At 36.5% G+C, this 19,073-nt stretch overlaps 1 protein-coding gene across 1 annotated transcript in view; it reads right to left on the bottom strand.

Annotated features, from left to right (window-relative positions):
- Positions 1-6,040: 6,040 nt before the first annotated feature.
- The window catches only part of PIK3C2A (phosphatidylinositol-4-phosphate 3-kinase catalytic subunit type 2 alpha), a 105,179-nt gene continuing 92,146 nt past the window's right edge, over positions 6,041-19,073 (bottom strand). The window contains exons 24-33 of the mRNA XM_043901933.1: positions 17,167-17,336; positions 16,223-16,379; positions 15,446-15,555; positions 13,303-13,510; positions 12,008-12,132; positions 11,012-11,129; positions 10,850-10,922; positions 10,406-10,515; positions 10,193-10,318; positions 6,041-9,184 (exon numbers count right to left, since the gene is read on the bottom strand). Of these exons, the coding sequence (XP_043757868.1) occupies positions 9,002-9,184; positions 10,193-10,318; positions 10,406-10,515; positions 10,850-10,922; positions 11,012-11,129; positions 12,008-12,132; positions 13,303-13,510; positions 15,446-15,555; positions 16,223-16,379; positions 17,167-17,336 (1,380 nt within the window). The 3' untranslated portion in view covers positions 6,041-9,001. The remainder of the gene's footprint in view (positions 9,185-10,192; positions 10,319-10,405; positions 10,516-10,849; positions 10,923-11,011; positions 11,130-12,007; positions 12,133-13,302; positions 13,511-15,445; positions 15,556-16,222; positions 16,380-17,166; positions 17,337-19,073) is intronic.

The following is a 19,073-nucleotide window of genomic DNA, read 5'->3' as shown; positions in this document are numbered from 1 at the left end:
TGGCTTCCGCCCCTGCAGGAGGCGGAGCTTCGCTGCGTGCTTCCCGGCGCCCTCGTGACTACATATCCCAAAATGCACTTCGACGTGGACTACACTTCCCGGCAGGCACCGGTGTTTGAGGCGGCACTAGGCCGGAGCGGGAAAAAGGATCCGCCTCCAGTTTGGGCAGTTGAATCTAGCTCTCTGGAGATGCTGCTTAGCCAGGATGCTGCAGATTTGGATGCTGGACTGGGAGTGCGCTTGGAGCACATAGAACTGCAGGAGTTCCCCGGCTTTGGGCAAGGTGGTTATCTGCGTCCCTTGGCCCAGCGAGTTTAGGCGCCAAAGTTCATCCATACACTATTGCTCATCCAGTCAGCAGCGCCCAGCCTTGTCTTGACACTAGTTACCTCAAGTCTGTCCCTCCCCTTAAAATATTCACAAGGGAGAATTCCCTGGCCGCTAGTGGTTATGATACTTGCCCTCACTGCCTAAGGCCTCAGTTGGATACCTGGTCAGGGAACCAAGATCCACCAAGTCTGCAGAGCATGGCCAAAATTAAAAAAAAAAAAAAAGCTTAAAAAAGCTTACAATAGCGTGACGATAAGGGTTGCCCCTAGCCAACTGGTAAGATTTCTTATCTCTAATTGTAATCTTTCAGGGAAGGGGTGCCTGACTAGAAGGCACCCCTTGTCTGGTCCTGACCTGTATGTCATTTCACAGTCATTTTACATTTTTTAAAAAATCTCGTACATAATTCCGTCCTCTGCTTTCCCTGTTGGTAACCAAAGTTTGTTTTATATATGTTAGTCAGTTTTGTAAGTTCCTTTGTACTATTTTTTAGATTCCATATATAAGTCAGTTCAGTAGCTCAGTCGTGTCAGACTCTTTGCGACCCCAAGGACTGCAGCACACCAGGCTTCCCTGTCCATTACCATTTCTGGGAGTTTATTCGAACTCATGTCCATTGAGTTGGTGATGCCATCCAACCACCTCAACCTCTGTCGTCCCCTTCTCCTGCCTTTAATCTTTCCCAGCATCAGGGTCTTTTCAAATGAGTCTGTTCTTCACATCAGGTGGTCAAATTACTGAAGCTTCAGCTTCAGCATCAGTCCTTCCAATGAATATTCAGGAGTGATTTCCTTTAGGATGGACTGGTTGGATCTCCTTGCAGCCCAAGGGATTCTCAAGAGGCTTCTCCAACACCACAGTAAAAAACCATGATTTCTGGGGGCGGTGCTAAAATGGTGGAGGAATAGGACAGGAAGACCACTTTCTCCCCCCCAAATTCATCGAAAGAACATTTGAACACTGAGCAAATGTCACAGAACAACTTCTGAATGCTGGCAGAGGACATCAGGCACCCAGGAAAAGCATCAGTTCTTCAGTGCAACTCTCACATCCATACATGACTACTGTAAAAACCATAGCTTTGACTAGACCGACCTTTGTTGGCAAAGTAATGTAGTATTTATCTGTCTATAATCTTTAGGTCCATTCGTGTTGCTGAAATGTCATTATTTCATTCTTTTAATGGCTGAGTAATACACACTGGGGCTTCCCTGGTGGCTCAAGCAGTAAAGAATCAGCCTGCAATGTGGGAGACATGAGCTCAATCCCTGGGTTAGGAAGATTCCCTTGGAGAAGAGAATGGCTACCTGCTCCAGTATTCTTGCCTGGAGACTTCCATGTACAGAGGAATCTGGCGGGCCTTGGTCCATTGGATCACAAGGTTGGACACAACTGAGCTAGGATGTACACAGCATCTTCCTTATCCATTCATCTGTTGAGGGACACTTAGGTTGCAGCCATGTCTTGCCTCCTGTAAATAGTACCACTCTGGAAAAGGTCAGTTTTCATTTGAATCCCAAAGAAAGGCAATGCCAAAGAATGTTCCAACTACCATACAGTTGTGCTCATTTCATGTGCTAGCAAGGTAATGCTCAAAATCTTTCAAGCAGTACAGGAACTGAGAGCTTTCAGATGTACAAGCTAGATTTAGAAAAGGTAGAGGAACCAGAGATCAAATTGCCAATATCCCAACTTCCATAGGATCATAGAAAAAGCAAGGGAATTCCAGAAAAACATTTACTTCTGCTTCAATGACTATGCTAAAGTTTTTGACTGTGTGGCTCACAACAGGAAAATTCTGAAAAAGATGGAAATACCACACCACCTTACATATCTCTTGAGAAACCTGTATGCTGGTCAAGAAGCAACAGTTAGAACCAAACGTTAACAACGGACTGGTTCAAAACTGGCAAAGGAATACGTCAAGGGTGTATACTGTCACTCTGTTTATTTCACTTATATGCACAGTTCATCTTGTGAAATGCAGGGCTGAATGAAGATTGCCTGGAGGTATATCAACAACCTCAGATATGCAGATAATACCACTCCAGTGCAGAAAGCTAGGAGGAACTAGTCAAAGAGGAGAGTGAAAAAGCTGGCTTAAAACTCAACATTCAAATAATTTACGATCATGACATTTGGTCCCATCACTTCATGGCAAATAGACGGGGGAAAAGTGGAAACAGTGACAGATTTTATTTTCTTGGGCTCCAAAATCATTGCAAACAGTGACTGCAGCCAGGAAATTAAAAGACGCTAAAGAAAAGCTCTGACAAACCTAGACAGTGTATTAAAAAGTAAAGACATCACTTTGCTGACAAAGATTCATATAGTCAAAGCTATAGTTTTTCCAGTAGTCCTGGACAGATGAGAGTGGGACAATTAAGAAGGCTGAGTTTCTTTAATTGTGGTGAAGAACTGATGCTTTTTGATTGTGGTGCTGGAGAAGACCCTTGAGTCACTTGGACTGGAAGGAGGTCAAACCAGTCCATCAAAAAGGAAATCAATGCTGAATACTCATAGAAAGGACTGATGCTGAAGCTGAAGCTCTGGGACTTAGGTCATCTGATGAGAAGAATGGACTCATTGGAAAAGACCCTGACGCTGGGAGGGATTGGGGGCAGGAGGAGAAGGGGACGACAGAGGATGAGATGGCTGGATGGCATCACCGACTCTATGGACATGAGTTTGAGTAAACTCCGGGAGTTGGTGATGGACAGGGAGGCCTGGCATGCTGCGATTCATGAAGTCGCAAAGAGTCAGACATGACTGAGCAACTGAACTGAACTGAACTGAATTATTAGTTAGTTTTCATTCCAATCCCAAAGAAAGGCAATGCCAAAGAATGCTAAACTACCGCACAATTGCACTCATCTCACACGTTAGGAAAGTAATGCTCAAAATTCTCCAAGCTAGGCTTCAGCAGTATGTGAACCGTGAATTTCCAGACGTTCAAGCTGGTTTTAGAAAAGGCAGAAGAACCGGAGATCAAATTGCCAACATCCGCTGGATCATCGAAAAAGCAAGAGAGTTCCAGAAAAACATCTATTTCTGCTTTATTGACTATGCCAAAGTCTTTGAATGTGTGGATCACAATAAACTGTGGTTAAATTCTGAAAGAGATGGGAATACCAGACCACCTTACCTGCCTCTTGAGAAACCTGTATGCAGGTCAGGAAGCAACAGTTAGAACTGGACATGGAACAACAGACTGGCTCCAAATAGGAAAAGGACTACGTCAAGGCCGTATATTGTCACCCTGCTTATTTAACTTATACGCAGAGTACATCATGAGAAACGCTGGGCTGCAAGCACATGTTGGAATCAAGATTGCCGGGAGAAATATCAATAACCTCAGATATGCAGATGACACCACCCTTATGGCAGAAAGGGAAGAACTAAAGAGCCTCTCGATGAAAGTGAAAGAGGAGAGTGAAAAGTTGGCTTAAAGCTCAACATTCAGAAAACCAAGATCATGGCATCTAGTCCCATCACTTCATGGCAAATAGATGGGGAAACAGTGGCTGACTTTATTTTGGGGGGACTCCAAAATCACTGCAGATGGTAACTGCAGCCATGAAATTAAAAGACGCTTACTCCTTGGAAGGAAAGTTATGACCAGCCTAAACAGCATATTAAAATGCAGACATTACTTTGCCAACAAAAGTCTTGTCTAGTCAAGGCTATGGTTTTTCCAGCAGTTATGTATGGATGTGAGAGTCGGACTATAAAGAAAGCTGAGCGCCAAAGAATTGATGCTTTTGAACTGTGGTGTTGGAGAAGACTCTTGAGAGTCCCTTGGACTGCAAGGAGATCCAACCAGTCCATCCTAAAGATCAGTCCTGGGTGTTCACCGGAAGGACTGATGTGGAAGCTGAAACTCCAATACTTTGGCCACCTGATGCGAAGAGCTGACTCATTTGAAAAGACCCTAATGCTGGGAAAGATTGAAGGCGGGAGGAGAAGGGGACAACAGAGGATGAGATGGCTGGATGGCATCACCAACTCAACGGACAAGGGTTTGAGTAAACTCCGGGAGTTGGTGATGGACAGGGAGGCCTGGTGTGTTGCGGTTCATGGGGTTGCAGAGTCGGACGCGACTGAACTGAACTATTAGTGATGTTGAGCATTTTTTCACATGCCTTTTTTGTATTTCCCTAATGACTGAGATGAAGTCAAAGTGTTGGTCACTCAATCATGTCTGACTCTTTGCGACCCCATGGACTATAGCCTGCCAGCCTCCTCTGTTCATGGAATTTCCCAGACAAGAATACTGGAGTCGGTTCCCATTCCCTTTTCCAGGGGATCTTCCCAACCCACGGATCGAACCCACGCCGCCTACATTGCAGGCGGATTCCTTACCATCTGAGCCACCAGAGAAGCCCAATTGACTTGAGCATCTCTTCATGTGATATTTGGCCATTCCAGAGAAATGTATTAAAAAATTCTTTGCTTTCTCTTGAATTTTAAGAGTGCTTTATGTATTCAAGATGCCAGGTCCTTATCAGATACATGATCTGTGAATATTCTCTCCCATTCTGTGAGCTGTCCTTTTACTTTATTATGCACATATATATTTAATTTTGATGAAACCAAATTTATCTATTTTTCTTTTGTTGCCTGTCCTTTTTTGTGACCTACACTTAAGAAAAACCTATCTAATTCTAAGCTACAGAGATGTACACCTGTGTTTTCTTCTAGGATTTTTAACTTCAGTTATGTTTAAGTCTCTGATCCACTTTGAATTAAATTTTATGTTCTAAGAGTCCTATTTTATTTTTTTACACATGGTTATCTAGTTGTCCTCACACCATTTGTTGGAAAAAAAAAAAACACAACAAAACCTACTCTTTCCTCATTGATCCTGGAAGTCCTTTGTCTTTTGGTTTGTGATTCAAACAAAAAGAAACCCAAATAGATGTGAAAAATATAATAACCAAAATTAAAATCTCAATGGATGGGGGTTAAACAGTTGAAAAGAGAAGTAGTGAATTGGAAAAGAATTCATAATAAATTATTCAGAACTGAAGAAAGTTACTGATCCATATATTTAAGAATCCTAGAGAGAAAAATATAAAAAGGTATCTACACCTAAGCACATCCTCATTAATACAGACCAAACAAGATTATCCCTAAGATAGTAACTGTTGAAGGCATGTGATGGGATTCATTCATGGAGTTCATTAAACTGTTGTCTAACTTTCTATGTCTAAAATTTGCATGACAAAGTGTTTCAAAAAATAAATTGGCTATAATTAAGTTACTGCTCTTTCATGGTCTCTGGCCCTTTTACATGTTACCTCTAGGATTAGAGAACCACAACCTCACTAGTATCATTCCAGGATGGAGGTATGGTATTAAGAACTACAGTCTCTGTTCTGAAGATGTGTCTACAGTATGGCTGTCACTATACTCTTTAGTATTTAAATAAACTACCAAAGGCAGGAACCGTACTAATAGAAGCATTTCACTTCAATGAAATGGTGATGGAACTCTAACAAAGTGGCAATCCAGATGTTCCAAGAACCACACTTAAATGTCAGACACTCTCTGGACATTTTTAAGGGCAAATCGCAGGGCAGTTCTGAAATCCAGTATTACCTGAACCTAATAAACTCCTGGGTGAGATGCAAAGAGAGCAATAGTGAGCTCATTATCCAAGTTTGGAACCGAAAGTGTTAACATACTGATGAAGAAAATGACAGCATAGTTCCTTTGTTTCAGAAATATTTTAATACAATCATAGTACAGTTATGAAGTCCATTCAATCCACTGAATATATTTAAGGTATTAATAAAAATATTATACATCTTTATTCGCTACCTTAATATAATTAAAGTATTTGGTTCTTATAGATGAGACTAATTGCCATATATATTCCTATTTGCACTGCTAGTCAAACAGCGTGTAAATAAATCCATGGATTATGGTAGTGGGGCTTTATCCATTTTTTATCTTAAGTATCAAATTGAACTTTTTCTCTTTTAAATGCCACGTGAATCATAGAAAAAACAGTCAACCAATTTAAGGCAAAATATTGAAAGTTTTATACAACATTAATTTGAAAAGATAAAAGAATATTTTATCAAAGATCATACATGCCTTAACATTGAGATACCTATAGATTCTTATAAAGGCAGTAATAAAAACATCAGTGCAAATGTTACATTGGATTCCTCAGTAGAGAAAATAATAGGTTCTTTGAGAAACCATTATTTTCAAATTCCAAAACACTGCAAGGGGAAAAATTCTACTTCAGTTACACTATGATCATTACAAAATGTATTTTAGCTCCATTATTCTTTACACACAGTCTTACATGTAGCATAACTATTTTTACTCAATAAAGATAGGTGTGAAACATTGTGATTATACATAAAAAAAATTAGTGTCTTAGCTAGTTTGTTTAAACATTTGTTTCAGATTTACTTTAATGCAAGCTTTAAAAATATGCTTCAAAAAACAACCAATTTAAAGTTTATTGATAGTAAGTAGTGCAAAGAGGCGCCTCTGTCAATTTATTTTTTTGGTAAGGGCTGACGATTAGCATTCACAAAGAAATAACTTATATTTAAAATACATTTAATATATGTGTTTTTTAATGACCAAAGAAGGCACATAATGAGTTAAATTAAGAGAAACATTACCACTTGTTTGAACTCTGGTTAACTATACAGAGTATATAATACACACTTTTGGATAAGAATCCTTATTTCTTATAACTGAAAAGTGACATCCCATTCTCTAGCTCTACTATTTGTAAAAGACACTGCTGTAACAAGACTGCAAACAGGCAGTATACACTGAGTCCAAGTAACAGTGACCTTTTACCAAGACAGTACTTTTTTTTTTTAAACAGTGGCTAAGTGACAATTCATGGAATGGAATTAGGTCTTAAAGACAAGTGAAAATATCTAGTACTTTTTTACATTTGCAAAGTTACTTACACACTTTAAGGAAATGTTAACTGTATATGGAAAAAGCAAATAAATGGTGGTGCTCTGATCTGCATTTTAATTAACTTATTAAATAGACAACACATTTTAATATAAAAAAAGACATTCATATATGGGGTATCCTACAAATGGACCATTAGTGTTAGGCACCAAAAATTCAAGTTTCCTTTTTAACCTGTCCCACTGATACATCTCAACTCTAATATGTCTGCTCTGCAGGTATCACCATTTACATTAAACATCTGCACAGTTTATAAAAATTCTGTTCTGGGCAACTGAATCAGAGATTGTCCTTCCTTTCTTGGTATTTTTTATTGCATATTTTATCAGTTATCTCACAGCAACTAGATTGCTACAATCTCTTACTACTTAGAAGTGTCTGAATTCCTGTTCTAGCCATGAGAATTAATATTAGGTATACCTATTTATCCAAACTAAACAAATTTATGTGTGAAGTTGAATGAATAACTAATAAAAATGAACCCTATTCTTAATGGTTACTATAGAATGATTTCAATCATGTCCCTAATGATTCTAAATATTGTATTAAGGAAAGTAATTCATGTGAATGTAAAATGCTTACAAATGTTGAATAAATCAGATAAACTGTGCCATAAAGGTATACATTAAAATTTAGTGTGGACCCTGGAGTTCTTGTCCTGGGCCTCTTGTGAAGAGTCTGCCCTACTTGTGGAGTTCTTCTATAGAACAGGAATGGACACTTGGGTGCACACATTTTCTCTTGCTTAATGAGAGAGTGGAGTATAGGTACATGGGGGTGAAATTACCAAATTTCAGTTCACACTCCTGGGAATAAAAGGAGGATTATAATGGAATGATGGAATTTAGTGTACAGTTATGTTGATGAATCTCATTCAGTTACTGGGCAACAAAAACACGTATCAAATGGCTGATGTTTAAATAAGTTATACATCTGAAGTATAGAAAATTATCTATCTGTGGGAAAAACATTAGTAAGTGTACATAATTTCTTGTTTTAGTAAAAAGTGAGTGAAAACTACTGAACTATTTATCAAGTCAGGAAAAAACTCAGAATGAAGTACCAGAGAAGCATATGAAGTTAAGGCACCATTATTTACAACTTCAGTGATTGGCACTTATTCTGAAAAAGGCTTGAAAGACATGAATAATAAAAAGCAGTGTTATTTCCCCTACTCTATAAACTACTTAGTAGTTCTTAACTATTTATTATTTGTGCTTTGCTTTTCGGCCCTATGAATAGCAGCTGCATTTTATGGTAACATCCTGCACCTTTCCTCTCCTTTGGTGTTTATGAACATACACAGTGGTAAAGGCTGTAAAAGGTGCAAAACAGGAAAACAAACGTGCTGTGTCTGTGTAAGAAACAATACAAAATAGATGGTTGAACTGACAAAATAGTATCAGACCACACTAAAGCTACTACTCAATTACTCAAGAAAGGATTAACTCCTTCACCAACTCAAAAGGCTTTTTTAGGACTTATTATATATTAAGTTTAAGATTTACAGCATTCTATACAATGACTTTAAAATAGCAATGACATCAACAAATTCATAAAAGTTAAGTGACTGTTGGTCCACCAGATGTGTTGAAATGCAGCAAGTACATTTACTGTATAATTTCTGTCCAAGTATAAAAATATACAAAGTCCACGTGTGTGTACACATATTTATATAACTGTTCTTGCTTCCAAAGCTCAGAAATTCACTAACTTACAAACAGGTTGCTGCAGTCAGTTGATACCATTTAACTGTCTCTTTGCTCAAGTTGAAATCTTTCAATGGCAGGGTTATTCCACCCAAGAAAAAATTCTCCCGCAGAGATTCTGCACTTAGTACACTCAGCTGAAGTTCTCTCTGTCTTAGGGATTCTTTGCTATATCCACTGTACACAAGCTATAGCAAAGAAAAAAAGAAACAGCAGATTACAAATTATTTCTCTGTCTGGTTTATAAGATTATTTTATGTAAAAACATAAGAAAGATTATTAGTCAGAGTGACTTCAACTAATAACATGATCACGACACATCTAGTAGAATTTGTCTTATACTTTAGATGCACATGTTGTATTTCAGGAGTCTTGGATTGTACTGTCATTCCTTCAAGTGTCTGACATACGAATGCACAAAGCAGAAAATTACTATTGGCTAAAAATTAAAAACATGGTTTTTCCGAAATGGAGGTATGGGGAAGGGAAATTACAAAGCAGCCTGCCTTAAGATGATTTAATAGATCATCTTTAAAAGAGAAATTGAAGGAAGAGAATGGAAGAAAAAGAGTAGAAGGAAGCAAGTCGGAACAGAGTAATTGTAATAATTTTATTAAAAGTGAGAGATTACAATCTCCCAAAAGGAGATTTTCTTTTTTCTGGATTTTATATACCATGAGGTGATAATTTCTGATTATCCATCATTCAGTGCAAACTCGCCAACTACAAATGCAGTTTATAGCAAATCTGGAGTGTTATAAAGCTATTCTCTTTGAAACACTGCATGCAGCACAGTTTTTTTTTTTCAAGAATGCTTCACCGTAACTTCTGGGCATTATCTCCTTAATCAAGTCCTCTCTGTTTGACTAAGAAAACTGAAAAACTGACCACATTTCAGTTTCTTGAAAGCATATAACACTAACTAGAAAAAAAGACAATACTACTTTGTGAGAATAATACCAACTATCTTCACCAAACATTTTATATGCTTTTAAAGTACTGAAAGGGTATTCCACGGTTTTCAAAAATTCATAATTTTTCATAAATTTCATAAATTTTATAAATTTATTTGCTTCCAAATCTCTATCTGAACATTTTTATGTGGATATAATGTTAACATACATAAATAAAGTGGTGTTTATGTCCAAATAGTAGCTGACTAAGAGTTAGCAGATTTTAATAGATTTTTAACTTACCATTTCATTGAATGTTGGATTCCTAGTTTTTCGTGAAATTTTGGTTTTACGTTTGGATGTTTTGTGGGTATCTGGAAGTAGGTATGTTTTGACATATGGATTTGGGTCAGCCCCATCTTCAGTAACCTGCAAAGAAAAGCATTCCCTTAACAGTAATGCTTCCTACCACAGAATAGCTTTCCTCTACAATCATCATTATTTGTAATCACTCACAAGATCTTTGATGTGCATCACCATGATGAAAAGAGTACCGTTTCGGTAAGAGATGGATAATTTCACTGCTCCTCCTATTTGGCCCTGAGCGGGACTGAAGGAACCTGCATCTGAAAATACAAAGATGCTCATCTTTACGTGATGCTGCCTGCAGTGGTTCAAGCGGCAACAAAAGTTTCTGCTCTAATTCCAGGATCCTCACATGTTGGAGAAAAAAAAGTAAGAATATGGTAGGCCATTGATATAAATTTCTTTAGTAACCACACTCATTAAGGAAATTATCTTTACCCAGAAATAGACTGCCTTAGAAAGAATACTCTCGTCTCATTCTCACTGGTTATAGACAGTGACCCCACTGACACTGCACCACATCCACAGAGAAGGCACAGGCTTGCACGTCACAGGGGAGCCATGAATTACCAATAAAGAAAAAAATAATCTCACCGGCAGACCTAGCTATTCCTTCAGCTTTCTCATCACGAAGTAAAGGGTGGAAAAAGGTACAAACAAGATCACACTAAAGTGGAAGAGAAGAAAGATTCATTAATTTAAATATTATGCAGCACACAAAAAAGTATGTTATTATTTCTCGGTTAGGATAGTCACCTCTGCTACATCCGTTGAAGCGCTCATCAAACTCTGTAAATAATTGTTTAATTCAATTTTTCTCTTGGCTGCTACGTCTTTTACATGTGTTCGCCCTAGAACCATTTTATTAGGAAAGCTACAAAAGAAAGACAAAAAGAAGTGGGATTTAAGTAATTTCATTTGGGAGTATTTATAGAATCAATACTCAGAAATACCCTTTTACACACTGAAATAGAAAGTGGAGCCTTAATTCACTATAATTTTTTGATTTCTTTTCCAAGTACTGGAGATGAAACAGCTGAAACATCATCCTTTTATGACCTTGGTACAAAAGGGACATTATTTTGGTAATACACTATATTTATTACTTATTTCCTACTTATTTCTTCTCAAGATTAACCATTCACAAATATGCAGATCTTATCCTCCAAAACAACCATTATTCAATAATGGCTATTGTAGATACCAGTAAAATCCACAAATGCCACAGAGCTCAAATCATCTCAACTGCTAATTTTGGTAGCAATAGAAAAATGAGACTGCACATGGAAATAAACTCATACTCACTTCTCTGCCTCCTTATTTTTGAAATCTAGTCTGAGAAGAATGTGAGCGATTCAACACAGGAATTTACTGGTCATTACCTACATTAAAAACTGAAGGTTTCTAAAAGGCATCAAAAACAAACCTAAACACTATCATTTTGATTACTGCAATGTCGCAATTTCTTATTTTTCAGAGAAACTCAGTATGATCACAATAATGATTCCTGCAGTGATTTAGAAAGCTAGAAAATCCCATATTTTAAGATTGTGATTATTTATTCATTCAAGAAAAACTTAGTTCCTTGCTTATGTCTAGTACGTATTAGGCTCTTGTGATGCCAAGGAAAATTAGTCACACACAGTCCATAGTATTTTACACTAACTTATTAACACAAAGCTTTTGACCTGTACTTGGTAATAAAGAAACTGTTTCCTATTAAAACATTAATGAACAAGAATGAGAACATACCCTGGTAACTTCCAAAGTGGAAAAATAATACTGAGCTTATTGTGAAGTTCCTGAAACTCATCAAATGTTCGGAACACAAATGATGGCTCAAGCTGTCCATCCCTCAAAATTCGGACTACATAAATCTAAAAGGAAATCACATCCCAAACATGTTAAATTTATAATATAATCTTTCCTGATGGAAAATTTTCAGCTTGATCATTATATATACCAAGGGCTCTTCACTTTGTAATATGTCACAATAGGAAATAACAAATATAAAAATCAACATATTTAATTACCTTCTAAGAGTATGTTTAACTTGTCTAAGATAAATAAGAATTGGAACGTGAAAGGCATTCTGTTTCTATGATTAAATAAATATACTCCCCAAATTTATAAGTGCAGTGCATTTTCAATGAAAATATTAGCAAGTAAATTCATTAAAGAGAGCAAAGGAGATGGCAAAACAGAGTATGATAGGGAGATGGGGAAAACCTGTTTTACTGGATATTTAAACTGCACTATAACATACTTTACAGAGTAAAATACTGGTGCACAGAGTCATTTATATCTACAGACTACCAGAAATAAATTCAGGGATATAAACTCAGTATATTTAAAGAAGGTATTATAAATCACTGGGGGAAACAATGAATTATTCAATTAAATGGTGTCCTAAAATACTCTGTGAACATATAAAACTTTACTAATAACAGCTGAAAATCAAAATACTAGTGAAGTCACTTTCTAAACTCTATCAATTTGTCAAAAATTTAAAGGCTGACAGTATTATCCGGCAAAAATATTAGCACAAAAACAACAGCAAAAAAGACAGTTAATGTTATACTATTAAAGGGGGAAAAAAGCACACTAAAAGATTCTGTTCTGTTCAAAAAACAAACTTTATGTGCATATTTTATAATACTTCATCCTGACAGAGTGGGATGAGAACTTAAGATTTTTACTTTACATACTTCTATATTGGTTGAGTTTGTTACAGTGAGCAACCTTTACCTTTGAAATTAAGAACAAATTGAAGATAAGGAGAAAAGTAAATTAGCATCACCCTTTCAGTCTTGTCTCTGAATAGAAGAGTAACATTGGTCCCTCATGGTTTTGGAGCAAATTTACCAAGAAATAAACACCAAAAAACAGTTTAGGGATGCTCCAAGGACATTTAGGGGTTTTGGACCATCCATAGAAGAAAGAAGTATGAAAAGAACAAATGCTTGAACTTTATCAGAGTCAGTGAAGGAAGTAGGAGAGAAGAAGACTGCAAGCAGGAGTCTCTACTGATACCAAACCAAACTTACGTAATGTTTATCTGGGTTGTATTTCTTATGATAAGTGAAAACAGAAACTTCTTTGATTCGACCATCTTGTCTAAAGGAGTATGTTTTGGGTGAAAATGAAAGGATCGGCTCATCATTGGAAGGAAGACCAGAAAAACGCAACTGAGCAAGGTTATGAATGAAGAAGTTAAACTTTGTGGCAATGCTTCCCAAACTTGATTCAATCAGTCTACAGAATAAAAAGAAAATGTGTTAACACACTGAGAAAACATTCTCATTTACTTAGATATAATAAAAGACAATAAACAATTCCATTTCTTTTAAAAACAGTAAGTAGATTCTTTGTCAGGATTCCCTTTGCCCCATAGGCCAAAAACCTGTTACAATGTATCTATCTCACCCCAACAAAAATATTTTAGCACAGGAAAGCCTTCATTCCATCCCATCCCACTGTATCTAAGAAATGATGCTTGGATTTCTTAAGCTCAGTGGGGTCCAATACTAATTTAAAACACTATTAGGGATAGAAGATGGTTGGTATAATGTCAAAAGATGGTTCATTTTATTCACTTTAATAAATATGGAAGGCAGCAACTAAACATACAAGGAAGCAACCAAAGTAATCCAAAATTCCAAAACCCCATTCTATCAGAGAGTCGACTAGTAGAATCTGGTTATCTTATTCCTTCTTCAGAAAGTTATCATTTCTCTCAGTTGGGAAAAGAAGACAAGATGCAGAGTTTGGTGGGGATAAATTTGGAAGGCAGGTCTGAATAAATCATTTTAGACAAGCAAAGGAAAACAGAATAAAGGAATACACAAAGAGGAAACAGTGTCAAAAGAAACTCTCTTGTGTGAGGGAACCTCACACAAAAGAGTTTGTCCTTGTTATGGACTGAATGCTTGTGTCCCCCAAAATTCATATGCTAGAGCCCCAACTCCACAGGGCCTTTATGGAGCCAGTGTCCTTATTATAATGACTTTCTTCCTCCTCTTTCTTCTCCTCCCTCCTTCATGCGAGGAAACAGCGAGAAGGCAGTCAGTCGTCTTCAAACTTGAATCCTCACCAGGAAGCAAATTAGCTAGCACCTTGATCTTGGACTTCGCAGCCTCCAGAACGATGAGAAGATTAATTTCCTTTAAGTCGCCTGTATGTCGGTATGGCAGGCCAACGGACTAACACTTATGCTTTATTTACAGTTTGGCCCAGGGGAGCCAACAAGTCTCAAAAAAACAAAACAAAACTCATCAATACCTAAATTATCAGCATTAGTCTGGAAGGCTATACAAAAGTCAGCTTCCTTCAATTCAACTCAGCCCAGACTCATGAGACTAGGCAAGTCCAGTCCAGTGTATTCTACTTGTTCTCCACTGAGAGGAAGAAGGCAAGAGAAAAAGGAAAGACAAGAACATAAGCCTATGTGCTCCTTCTGTGGCATTTAATGAGGTGGAATCACCAGTCTGTGACCAACCTGGTCACCAGACCTGTAGAACACATTTGCCAGGAAGATTTTCTTTAAAAGTAATAATCACAAGTTCAAATGCCAGTCATTGGAGTATGTGTTTCAAGCACTACATCATGTGATAACAATTTAACAGCATTGTCCCAGAGTTCACTGTTTTAAGCACTTCTGGTATCCATGAAAATTGTTATGGCAGAATCCTAAAAAATACAGTACTATAGATATCATTTTAGGAAAAACCCTTGTATCTGGCACTGTAGAAAATAGGTTTTGTAAAACCTGTTCATAAATGGAATGTTTAGAATTAAAATCATATATATTCTTAATATAAGGTCATATTTGGAGACAAATAATGGGGGGGTGGGGTGGGCGCACACTGCATGTCTTGCAAAATCTTAGTTCCTTGAACAGGGATTGAACCCGAGTCACCACAATGAAAGCACTGAGTCCTAACCACAGGACCGCCAGGCAATTTCCAAAACAAATGTATTTTTTCAAGTGTTATTGCCAATCCTTCACATTTATTCAGTAAATAAACCTTTGAAATAAGCTTTTGATAAACCTACTACTTGCTAATACTGTGAATCACAATTTTTTCTTGTTAGGTCAGAATTTTGATATATATCATTTGTTTGAACTAAGGAAAGCAAATCAAAGCTAAACAGGGTGTGTCTTCTCTAATATACTTAAATATACCTTACCTAGTAAAGAAAATTGTAGCTTCTGCATCTGTCGTTTGGGGCTGAAGTGCATCTCTAACATATTTCAAATCCTGAATACTTGTAAGTTCTGGTAACCCTGAAGGAATCATCTATAGAAACGAAAAAGAGCTTGTGACTCAAATTTTTTACAAGTCTATTCCTCACCCCTCCCTAAAAGCTGGACAAATAATCAGAAAAAAAGCAAATAAACGACTCAGAGTTTTGAGGAGTTTGTTAGTATTTTAGGGACCCAAATCTCTCAGAAATAAGAAAAATATTGGCAAAGGAGGTCAATTGTTGGAAGTCACAGTTTATGGAATAAAAACTGTGAAATCCAGACCTTTTGTGTAGTCTTCCGTTTCTATATCAATTTCAGTCACAATAATCATAGGGGTTTCTTTGGCTTGTTCTCAATATACATCCAAAAAAGCACAGGAATCTTATGAGCACAGCTTAATGAATATCCAAAATCTGAACATATAAAGACAAAAAATATTCACCAGCATCCCATATGACACTCACAGGGTCCCTTTCAGATACTATTACCGCTCATCCCCAGGGTATCCACTTGAGGGTCTTTTTTTTATTGCATTACCTATAAATGGTGTCTGGCATATTTCACACGGCAACATTTTAAAATATTTCAGTAATAATATACCTGACATTTAAAACCAGAATAAATTTTATTCCAAAAATCACAAAATATCTATCTTTAGATACTGAAACATGGAAGAATTAATATAAAACTAATTAAATGCTTGTAAAGAACAGAGTTACCAGTGAAAGGAGGTTAAGAAAGAGGTTTGTCTGCTTTCTTATCAAGTTGTAGGCTTGACAGCAGAGGTCCACAAACAACTGGAAACGAATTGTCGGCTTTTCACCCCCATTAATGACATATGCCATGTCAGAGGTCAGCACAAAAGGAGCCCGATCCCTATTTTAAAAGTACAAAAAAAAAAAAAGTATATACAAAGTATTATTTACAGAAGATATGCAAATGAGTGCTATTGCTATTACATGGTTACTGAACTAAAGCTATCTGAGCAACAGCAATTTCTAACTGGGTAACTTAATACCAGGAAGTTCTAAATTTACATAATTCTTAAAAATTCACATTTCAAGGAAAGCCATCATATAATCTCATTATTTGGGTAGAATTTATATACGATATTTTCCAAGGTGATTATCAGTCTACACACAGAGATCAAACAGCATATACAAATGAATATAGAGAAAACTTTTCTACTTGTTGCCATTATACAATTGGGGAAACACTTCTAATAGGTACCCTAACCAGATAAGACAAAATACACCTTAATTCATTTCAACAAAGGTTACACACACATACACATTCTTCTCTACTACATGATAAACTCATCTTTTAAAGCCTTTTTCATCCCTGGTTATGCTAGAAGGGAGCAACAAGGCAAAGAACAGCAAGAAAAAAAGCAAAGTTTAGGATATTGTGTTTTTTTGAAGTTGATTTTTTTTAAACTGAAGTTTAGTTGATATAAAATATTATATGTTACATGTATAAAGTGATTCACAGTTTTTAAAGATTATTCTCCATTATATTCTCCATTTAGCCAAAATATTGGCTATATTTCCTGTGTTGTACAATATATCCTTGTAGCTTATTTTATATGATAATAGTTGAGGACATTAATTTGTGAAATAGGAAGTGCCTCTATTTTCTTTAGCAATAATAACAATAGTAGTACCTTTTGAAGCTACCAAACATCTGGGCGTGGCCCAAAAACTTTCCAAAGTCAATATGAAACATGTGTCCTGTGCTTCGAAGCATTATATTGTCATTGTGTCGATCGCAGATGCCTAAAACATAGGTGGCTACACAGCATCCAGCACAAGAATAGATAAAATTCTCAGAAGCCTATAATAAAGATAAATTATCTTAGGAAAGATAAAATTATCTTAGGAAGGAAAAATAAAATTATCTTTTTAGAAGATTATTTTTAAAGGAGGCAGGATTACAAAGATTAATTTATCACTCATTGAAAACACAATTCTATTCTACTTTCTCAATAGTTTGTAAACTGTGTTATGGTAACAGATACCGGTTTTTCGAAAGTAAACACCCTTCTAAGAGTTATTGCCCTTCTCTCTAGTTTTTGTCTCACAGCAGGTAGAGATTCTGCCCGTCTCTACTTAGGATATAATTAGCCTTTGAACATCTTTTAAGCATCATGTTTGTGGAACCCTGCTCTTCACAGGCTCTGCTCCTTACCACAGCTACTTAACATTGGGACAAAGATTAATCTAAATAAAGGAATATTTTTTTCCATTTTTTGGCTTGTAGGAATGGTATGTGTAAAGAAAGTAAGCTTATATCTTTAAACATCCAATAATATAATGAATGCACTTTGTCGTCCATTTAGTGACTATGTGTCATCATCAAGTTTCTCAAAGCTGGAAGAACTTTCATTGTAGCCCTACATGTCCTGGGGATTAAATTAATAATATAATATCAAATAGAAGGATACAACTGTATACAATGCATATTTTAATGTAAAGCATATGTTGTTGCCCAGTCACTTTGCGACCCCATAGAATGCAGCACATCCTGCTCCTTTGTCCTCCACTATCTCCCAGAGTTTGCTAAAATTCATATCCATTGAATCAGTGATACTAATCTAACCATCTCATCCTCTGCCACCCCCTTCTCCTTTTGCCTCCAGTCTTTCTGAGCATCAGGGACCTTTCCAGTGAGTTGGCTCTTCATATCAGGTGGCCAAAGTACTGGAGCCTTCAGCTTCAGCATCAGTCCTTCCAATGAATATTCAGGATTGATTTCCTTTAGGATTAACTGGTTTGATCTCTGTGCAGTCCAAGGGACTCTCAAGAATCTTCTCTAGCTCCACAATTTGAAAGCATCAATTCTTTGGCACTCAAACATCTTTATAGTTCAACTCTCAAATCTATACATGGTTACTGGAAAAACCATAACTTTGAGTATATGAACATTGGTGTGGAAAGTGATGTGATTAAAAGGATTAAAAAGCTTTTTAATATGCTGCTAAGGTTTGTCATAGCTTTCTTTCCAAGGAGCAAGCATCTTTTAATTTCCTGGCTGCAGTCACCATCCTAGTGATTTTGAAGCCCAAGAAAATAAATCTGTCACAGCTTCCACTTTTTTCCCTTCTATTTGCCACGAAGCGATGGGACCAGATATCATGATCTTAGTTTTACTAATGTTGAGTTAAAAGCACATGCATTTAGTTTGTTCTCAAGACACCACATTTCTGAATGAAAGTCATATGGCTCTACATGCTCATGGGATTAATTTTATTCTATAACTTTCTAGAAATTATTAGTGATGATGATGTAAGAGCATGTGTTTACACAGCACTTATCACAAACCAGGCATTACACTAGTCTCTCTCTACATACACACACATACTATTTACATTAATGTAAATAGTATTTATGTCATTCTTTTGTTATAAGATTTCAATATTATAAGAATTCAATATGTATGTATACACACAAACATGCATATAAACTGTGTATATGTGTGTATATGTACATGTTAAATTCATTTAAAATTTTACAACAAAACAGTGATGTAAATACTACTAATATTGCCATTTTACACATGAGGGAACCTGAA

Source organism: Cervus elaphus, chromosome 1 (genome assembly GCF_910594005.1).
Source record: "Cervus elaphus chromosome 1, mCerEla1.1, whole genome shotgun sequence".
Lineage (NCBI taxonomy): Eukaryota > Metazoa > Chordata > Mammalia > Artiodactyla > Cervidae > Cervus > Cervus elaphus.
Note: the sequence above shows the minus strand (reverse complement) of the source record. Positions and strands in the feature narration are given on the sequence as shown.